The 9,685-nt window shown below is 40.8% G+C and overlaps 1 protein-coding gene across 1 annotated transcript; it reads right to left on the reverse strand.

The window, feature by feature from the left end:
* Positions 1–2,387: 2,387 nt before the first annotated feature.
* On the reverse strand, positions 2,388–9,544 carry PSMA7 (proteasome 20S subunit alpha 7). Its single transcript, XM_083619167.1, has 7 exons — positions 9,324–9,544; positions 6,896–7,022; positions 5,184–5,308; positions 4,260–4,382; positions 3,539–3,658; positions 3,194–3,256; positions 2,388–2,614 (listed from the first exon to the last, which is right to left on the reverse strand). Exons 1-7 carry the CDS (start codon positions 9,417–9,419, stop codon positions 2,519–2,521), a joined length of 750 nt encoding a protein of 249 aa, XP_083475293.1. The 5' UTR covers positions 9,420–9,544; the 3' UTR covers positions 2,388–2,518.
* Between the last annotated feature and the right edge of the window lie 141 nt (positions 9,545–9,685).

Raw genomic sequence — 9,685 nt, forward strand, 5'->3', positions numbered from 1 at the left:
CACCAGATAGGCAGAGCTTTATAGTCTCAAAAGTGTGAATGGGACTGATTTTGGGAGGAGGGGTTTGGACTTCTTAGGCACTGGAAGAACATTTTGGGACAAACCGGGCCTGTACAAAAGGAGTGGATTCCACTTAAACCTGGATGGAAGCCAACTGTTGGTGCTTGAAGTAATGGTGGCAGAACAGCTTTTGAACTGATTGCTGGTGGGAGGAGAGGAAAGCCAACAGGAGCCCAGGAGGGTCTGGTTTGGAACAAATTGTCTGCCTGCGTTGATGAAAAAAATGGCAATTTAACTGGGTAAAGGTATAAACCTGAAGTGCCAAATGGCAATTCAGAGGCCAAAGCACCGCAGGCCAAAACACAACTGCTAAGAGAACCTGAAGAGAAACACTATATAAAAAAAAACGACTAATGCTAGAAGCCTCCAAGCCAAGACGGGCAAACTGGAGTGCTTGATTCTGTGGTCATAATGGAAACTTGGTAGAATGGAAAAAGCCAGTGGGACAGTTTTCTCTGGATACAAACTATGGGAAGGAGTGCTCAGTACATAAGGGGGCATTGAGTGAAGCAAAGTAAATAACAAAGGGAAGACTTCTTCACAGAACCATTGTGGGTGGTGGTACTGGGTCCCAAGTGTAATTGAGTTCCGGAGGTTTGCTAGTGTTTCCCCTGAGCAAGATACTCGGAGAGATCTTGAAATGAATGAATGAAATCAAGCAAGCATCCAAATGAGGAAATGCAGCAGCCCTTACACAGACTACATAAGTGTTTTGACAAGAGTAAAATTTCTAGATACATTACTGTCCTAGAACAGTTTGCCATGGAACCAACCAGAGGGACATTGACCCTGGACTTAAAATTAAGTAGCATGCAAGTGGCATTGAACGAACTAAGAGTTTTTAAAACAAAAAGTTCAGCTGGACTGTATACCACTGATCAGGTAAGGTACCATGAGAGCCAAGAGTCATTTGATCAGTGTGGCAGCACCTACATTTCGCTCTACCTATTGAGATCAGGTGCAGGTGCAGTCACTACTCCTTGGCACCTGCTAGTAACTTTCTTGCTTAGTCAAGCCTACCCAGATGCTTAGAAAGTTGAGGCAATTTTAAACTTTTGTATGCTTTAAAGGAGGGTTGTGAAGTTTTTGTTTTTCCCATTTCAAGTGGTGTACATATTTTATTAAATAAGAGAATGCCACAAGCGGAGTCAAGGAAGCTACTGGACAGGAAAGCACTGGAATTCTTGCACAGAAGAGAGGTAGATGTGTGTCATTTACCTGCTGGTGACACTGAAGCACAAATCCAACTGCTATGGAGGGGACATTGTGCTTTATATTTCATTACAGTCCAATCTGTGAAGCAAGACTGTCATCCTACATTGCAGAGGAAACCCATTACATTTAACCTAGTTTGTATGAACCCTAAAATAGGCTGTTCTTTCAACCTGCCTTTATTAACAAACCACCACAGACCTTTACTTGTCCTATGGTTTAATCCCTATTGCTTGATTGCGATAAATGGCAGAATTAGAGGACAGCCTGCAAGCTTAATAGAGAAGCTCTAGAATTTTTATTATTAGCAGTACCAACAGGGCTGTTTATTGTCATGGAAACATATGACACCTAAGGCTGGAAGTTGCTTTTGCAGGGAAAGGAAAGGTATTTGTGGAACCCGAGGTATGCATCTATACCATAGAACTGTTTTGATAGCAGGAGAAACATGTTGCCCGTTAACGACATACATACCAAACCCACCTGTATATAAGTGAAAGGATAAGGCTGTGATGAAGAGAAATGCCATCTACCTAGGACAGTTCAGGTTCTCAGTCATGCAATCTGGAGAGGCAGACTCCGATCCTCAAAAATGAAGCATGCCTTAAAAAACCTGGAGGGGCTGTGAGCTTTCAAGTGCCAAATTTTACTAGTAGCCTTAACACTTAATTGAATACTTGAAATTGCAAGAACTCTGGAAGTGTGCCACTGAAGTCAAAGGAAAACCTCTTGTATTCCACAAGAATGCCTTCAGAACCTTCCTTTATCTGCTGTCCCAAGTACTGCAAGATGTGTTTTAAGTTTTACTTCTGACTTTTACACCCAAATGCAGCACTCAAGTTTTGAACCAACTTGTTTATACTGCAAAAGATGCAGGCACATTAGGGGTTTTGGTAATAACGGCAGCAAAAACATCATTTGCAACAGGAGGAAAGAGAAGGCAGCAGTAGTCATGGACAATGAAGAGACAGCAAATAAGGGTGACTAAAAATCAAGTTTGCCCTCAAACTTTGGGTTTATACACAACTTACGAAAAAGGTTTTCACTGATGAGAGAAGTTGTAGTACCAAGTTAAAGTATACACTGACAAATCAGGTACATGGCATTAACAGATGTTTAAAAAAACACAGGTGGTTTATTATAGGCCACTTGACAGTGAATAGGAAAATGGAATGCCTACATGTCTATACAGAAACTCATGATTGATTTAAAAACCAAAAACGGCTAGGCAGTTGAGTTTCACACATCATGTTGTTGTTTTCTTCTGTTTCTTCTTCTCGTTTTCTTCCTTCTCCTTTTCAATTTCAGCAACGTACTTTTCAATTTCATCAGGGCTCAAGATCTGTAACAGCAGAGACAAGATTGCAGTGAGGCTGGGAGTCCAAGTACCATGTGCATGCAAGGGCTTTTCTATGCCTCCCCTGCTGCTAAGGATCATGTGATCATCCAGAGCAGCATGAAGAAATCAGTGTGTCACCCCCTCCCAATGGTATGCACAGGTGTGCTTTCCAGTCATTCATGGGGCTGCTAGGATACTTTCTCCCACATAGGGAATTTAGGCTAATTTAGGAATTATTAAGCCAATTTGGTTTTGGACAACCTCTCAAATGAGAGGCAGCATGAGATGAGGAACTAACAGCTATGAACAATTAAGGCTCCTAAGGATGGAACACGATCACAATGGAATCCCCAAATGGACAACTGGGGTCCAACTTTTCAGGACCAAGTAATAAAAAACAACAGACACTAAAGTTGAGTGTGAAGCATTGCTTGGATACAAACAGGCACATGAAGGTCCTATTGAATGCTGAAACTGAAGGGGGCAAGTCAGTCTTAACTGGAGGTGAGTTTAAAACTGCACTGTTGCTACTGAGCAGAAATCGACACTGCTTTTGAAATTCAGAAGCCACTGGAAGCTTACCTTAAGAGGCTGGTTTCTTCTCATAACAGCCAGCTCAATATTTTTCCCACCAGACTGTACAACCTTAAATTCAAAAAGTTAAGCAAAAGTGTTAGGAAAAGACTTTCCTGCAGTGCAAAAGTATTGCATTTTTGCAGAACCATTGGCATTTTAATTCTGGTTTTTGCTAAATGAAAATTAAAATATATTACAACTATTAGGGCATTAGATCTGGCTTCTCAAACCTGTTCAATAGCCAGCGCTTTAACTTTAAAAGAAATGGAAACTGTATGTAAACTTGTCAATAGCCACCCACCTTGTTAACTAAATAAGACTCAAATTTAAGACTTAGTTGTTCCAACTCACTTCAAGAAGTGCTTTAATCACAAGCTTAATGGTCAGATCATCTGTTTCAATGGCTTCATCGTTATAGTTTTTTTCCAAAAATTCACGCACTGACTTCGCTCCTCTGCCAATTGCATTAGCCTGGAATTTTAAAAGTTTATTAGAAATGAGTTTGCAAGCCAACAGAAAATCTAGATGCATAATGAAAAATGTACTCTCTTGCTTAAATTTTCTATCTATATTGCCTTGAAGTGTGTGATAACACTTAAAATCTATGGGTTGTATGCAATGCAGTTGTTGCATGAGCAGACCAGAACTTCCATTTAAACAATAAGGCTTCATTTTCCTTTCCCCTACAGCCCCCTGTGCCCCCTCAAAATCTGCTCCAGAAACAAACAGAACTCTCCTCATGCAGTGTTGGATAAAACCCAGAGTAGCAACAACAAAAAGGACAATGGGAACTAGCTTGCAAATTTCTGGATGCATCTAAAACTAAGAGAAACAAAAATGACTTTTACTTCAGTCCTTTAATCGTCAGATTCCCTCAAAAGCCAAAATTTTGTACTCCAGCCCACCAAAGACAGATCCACACATCCTTTGGCAAGGAGAGAGAGGGTTGACCATACGTTACTGTGTCCCCTGCCCCCTTGCTATGAGCCAGAAACTTAAACTGTAGATAGATTTACTTATGTGAATGAAGTGCTTCTGTTCATTCCATCTTAGCAAGATAAACCCAACTCACTTTCCAAGCATGGTATGTGCCAGAAGGATCAGTCTGATAAAGCCTTGGAGTTCCATCAAAGTCAAATCCTACAATCAGGGCAGAAATACCAAAAGGCCTGCGGCCATTGCTCTGGGTGTACCGCTGAGGAGGAAGAGAAAAAGATTTATTAGCACAAGTGTAAGCCTAAAGAAGTACAGATTTCTCATGAAATACATGTATAGCACTGGATATTTTTCTTAACTTATTGACTGAGGAAAACATAACCATTGCAAGTGTTCTGAGGAGTTACTTTATTATTAAACCGTATGGGAAAAAAAGAACAAGCTGGAATCAGAAAAGGCCAATTTAACTGGTTTTGGTTTTTCCATCCCACTCCTGACAAAATTAGGAATTTTTACTAATGGATTGTACAGAGAGATTCTTCTTCAGTAGTAAACCAGAGCTCTTTTCCAATTTTACTAGGAATACCAGACTCACTTATGGTCAAAATATACATTCAGTAATTAATGTGTTAATGATCAGTCCACTGATTCTTAATAGCTATCAGGTGTTGCAGTAGCAGAGAATAAGAGATCCGAGATGACTTCATATTTTAGTTATTTTTGAAATGCATTGTTGGTGCATTGTTTGTAAATTTTGAATATACATACGTCTGGTGGACCTACATTATTGTCCGATTTAGTTAAGACAAAATTACTAAAGTTGGGAAATGAAAGGCAAAAAGTGGCAGAATCCACAACCACAATTTCAAATACTGATACCAGGTAAATACTAATTCATATTACTTTTCACTGTCTGTGGAAGAAACCAGGGAGGCATCTATACATTGTTACGCAGCAAGTTCAATAAAATATAGCAGCCGCATTACATTATGTTTCTCTGGAATTCTCTGGTATTAACCACCTTTTAACAAGCACTATATTGCTTTTTCTTTGTACATACCTGCTTCAGGCTAGCAATATACCGTGTAATGTACTCCACAGTGACAGGGTCCTCCACTGTAAGTCTATGACTTTGGCATTCCACCCGAGCTCTATTTATAACTATCCTGGCATCTGCTGTGAGCCCTACAAATAATATAAATGGGCAAAATGTGCCATTTAGCATAGAACACATACAGAAATATTTCTGCTTTAGAAAACATTAATCAAAAGAAATGGGTGAGAAAAGAGGATTAATGACAGGCCGCATTTATCGTGCTGGTTAATAAAATATGTATGTTCAAAACTTTGTAATTTTGGGGGGAGCTGCATCCAGCATTACTCTAAGCAGAGTTCCAACTTGTGTTGGAGGTAGGGGGGAGATTCTTCCTTTCCCCTGCAACCTGCTGAAATGCTATTTCAGAGGGCTCAGGGACTCTGCAGAACAGCATTGAAGGTGATGCTGAGGACTTACAAAGGGAACTGGCAAAAAAAAAAAGAATAGTCACTCTCCTTCAGCAAGGAATCTCCAATGGATGTTAATTTCCTTTGCAAATGGAAAGAACCCTTCTATTCAGAGGGGCAAGGCTAAATCTAACTCTGTACATTAGAAGTTGGTAGAAAACTAGAGGAAACATCCAATGTATGTCCTGCAATGTATTAAGAGTCATACTGGTTATCAAGCTCAAAAGGTTTTTGAGCTGAAAAGATTTAAGCAGACTCTTCCTGACTGGCCTTCTTCCACTCGGGCTACTTTTGGCTAAAGAGGAAAGAAAAAAGAAGGAATTCTGCATCAAATTTAGTCCTTAGTTTTGAACAGATTGAAAACTCTGTGTTAACCTATTTTGTTAATATCTTCCATGGCAGCTGCCAAATATTCTTTTTAGAGCTATGAAACACAAATTGGCAAGGTTTGACAACCTAGAGTTTAAGTACTGGGCTACAAATCAGGAAAGCTATTAATTTTATACCTAGAATAATTAGATTAACCGCTAAAGAAAGTTTTAACAGGCCTTTTTTTCGCAATTGTTGATACTTTCACTATCTGCATTCAAATTTTAGAAACTAATCATAATTAGATGGTGTACTTTTAAGCATATGCAAATACTTCATATTTGTTTTATGAGAAGTTTATAACACAAGTGTACAAGAAAATGAAGCAGAGCAGTTCCTAACAGAGCTGTCCAAGACAACACTCTGAATACAAAAAGCAGAGGAATCACTTAATTATTATTATTGACTTTATATACAGTGGTACCTCTAGATGCGAACGGGATCCGTTCCGGAGCCCTGTTCGCATCTAGAAGCAAATGTAACCCGCATCCGCACGGGTCACGTTTCGGCGCTTCTGCACATGCGTGTGACGTCATTTTGAGCGTCTGTGCATGCAGCGAAACCCGGAAGTAACGCACTCCGTTACTTCCGGGTTGCCACGGAGCGCAACTCAAACGCGCTCATCCCGAAGCACATTCAACCTGAGGTATGACTGTACTGCCCTATACCCAGGGGTCTCAAAGTGGTTCACTTAAAATCTTCTCCCTCACCTATAACATAACCTGAATTTAATTTTTTGCTTTTCTTTGCAATTAAGGTATTTAGAAGAGCTACCTGGAAGCTGAAAAGAAAAAAATGACACCGCTTATTTTTGCTGTACTGAAGAATGTTCTACTAAACAACTCAATTTTACTCCAAAGCCCCATTCCTGGTATTTAGGGGACTTCATCATAACAGTACCTGCAAAAGCCATGCAGACATTGTCATCAAGGGCACAGATCTTTCGGACAGTTCTTTCATCCTGAAGTTTTGCCACAGATTTCTTCTCCACGCCAAGAACAACAATATCTTTTCCTCGTACTCCAACCTTAAATATTACACAGTGCATTAGAGATGACATTTTCAAACAGCTCCCTCAAATATTAGCTATAATAAAGTGTGACAGAAGCAAAAAACAATAGGTGAAGGCAACCCACATTGACTAGACAACAGTGCTTTAACACTGACTTGCATACGAAGCATGAAATTGTTTACATGTGACTCTATAAACAGTATCTTTGTGATAATGAGTTGGCGTATCATATTTCATTGGGTGATATCCAATTACATCATTTATACCCAGTGCAGACCCACTGAAAACAATGAACATGCTAACACTGGATATCACCCATTAAACTGAAGAAAACTGAAAATATTTTACAGCTTTAAATAAATTTAAGATAGATGAAGAAACTTTAAGCAAAGTTCCAAATAATCTATAATTTTCTTATGTTCAATTTCTGCCAGTCATACCTATTCCATTTCTCTCAGCAGTATCCAACCTCTGCCTTTCATGCTCACATCTCTCTGAAAATTGAGCAACTTCTGAATGCTTTCATGACCTAATCACAGAATCGTAGAATTGGAAGTAACCCAAAGCATCATCTACGGTTCCTTTCCTTCCACCTCACTTATCAGCCTTTCACCTTACTTTCCATGCAGCTCCTCTTTCAAATATAAAACACACAATTTAGGTAGTGATGAGGCCTCAGCCACACTCTGCAATGATCTAATCTCCCTTAGTAGACTTTGACATGGTTGCACTTTCATTCTTCACATGCCAGCCCACTCCCCCGATTCATTATATATGCACCTAGCCCTTCAGAATTCAGTCATGTAACCTCCACTTATCAGATATTGTTGGACAACCTGTTCCTGTGTTCTAACTGCATGGTTGCTACTAGATTTCTTCCCCATGGTTTACACAGCCCTTTCAGTCAACTCTGACCATGCTATCTCTCCAGATTCTTTGGAGTTCTATGCCTGAACATCTGAACGACACCATATTAAGGAAGGTTGTTTTAACTAATACACTACTTTACTGCTTCCCTAATCTTCACCATTATGCATGTGTGTAGCCATATGCATTTGAACATGTCTGTATTTGCACACAAACTTTTCCTGGCATGTACTAGTTAGACAACAAGTGTGATGGGGTAAAAGAATTGGTGAATATTCCTGCTAGCTCTCTGCCTGCAGAGTGGTGGGATTATTTGTTTAGTGGGGGAGGCATTGAAGCATAAAATTCTGATTGCCTTTGTTCAACAAAGGCACTGATTAGAATTGGCACTTCCTTACAGTTCCTATGTGTGCCACATTCTGAATAACAAATTAGTATAATCTGGATATGCAGTAAATTAAAATATAAACAAGGAACTGCAGAAGAGGAGAAGGGGAGTCAAAATCAGAATTGATTGCCTGTGATTTAAATTTATTTTTATTTTTGTATATTGTAAAAGCTTGTAGCCACATTCTGAAGACTATTATTTTTTGTCACAATCACACGCCTGCATCATCAAAACACTGCCCCACATCGTTTGCCTACTTAATCTGAATTTGCTGCTTCCTTGGAATATCTGATAAATTTAAAGAAGAAACACGATAGAAATCCCAAATCTCTTGCACACCTGAACAACCTCAGCCCCACCACAAGCTTCAGTGGAGGAAGTTTAAATGTGCTCTTAATGTTTTCGAGGGCTGCGCTCCGAAAGATCTGGACTCCTGCGTCTCTTTGTCAGGGGTGCCAACTTGGAATAAAATATTCTCATGATGTGGTGTGCACACACAACATTTGAATGGTTATTATTATTATTATTATTATTATTATTAATTGAATTTATATATTGCCCTATACCGGGAGATTTCATGGCGGCTCACAGAACAAAATCAAAATATAAAACCAAAAAGTATATACGGTAATCAAAATAAAAACAACAACCCAATAACCTCCCCATCATCAAGTTGGGGGGTGGGGGAGCAAAGGGAGCTGGCACCTCTGTTCCGCGTGTTCACCCTCTCACACAAAAACCACCGGCCGTATTTATGTTTATGAAACATGTTTTACAAATAAACGAACTTATAAATGAATTAAATAAGCGAGCTGAGGCGCGGCTCCCTTTGATGGTGGAAAGAGCCTGAGGAGAAGGGGGGGGAGGAGACCTGTACCCCCAATAAATAATATTAATTATTATTATTTTAAGAAAGATATACAGCTGCATCATTAAAAAAAACAACCAGAAACCACCACAGGGTTTTACAAGGCCGCGAGCCCGGCTCCTCCGCCCAAGGCTCCCGCTCCCCCTCGCGGCCTTCCGGCCCCTCTCTTTCGGCCCTGCCTCCTCCGCCTTACCGCTGTGGAGCCCTTTTTCACGGCCTCCTGGGCGTACTCGACTTGGAAGAGGTGCCCGTCGGGGGAGAAGACGGTGATAGCCCGGTCGTAGCTCATGGCCGCCGCTGCCTGAGAGAAACAGAAACGGCCGCCGAAACTCTCCTCCCGGCGCTCTTCCTCCTCAAAAGAGCACCGTCACTTTCCTCGCCGCGCACGCGCGAGACGGTATTCACGCAACGCCCCTGCGTACACTCCGGCGCCCCAACCATAGAGTCAGGAGGGGAAGCGCGCGAGGGAAGAGGAGGGAGCGTACGTGGAGTGCGTACCCGCCACCACCGCCGCCGCCGCACTCAAGCCACTCGGGTCTATCGGCTTGGCCGACG

This window comes from Podarcis filfolensis (genome assembly GCF_964270895.1).
Source record: "Podarcis filfolensis genome assembly, chromosome: 6".
In the NCBI taxonomy this organism is placed as follows: Eukaryota; Metazoa; Chordata; class Lepidosauria; order Squamata; family Lacertidae; genus Podarcis; species Podarcis filfolensis.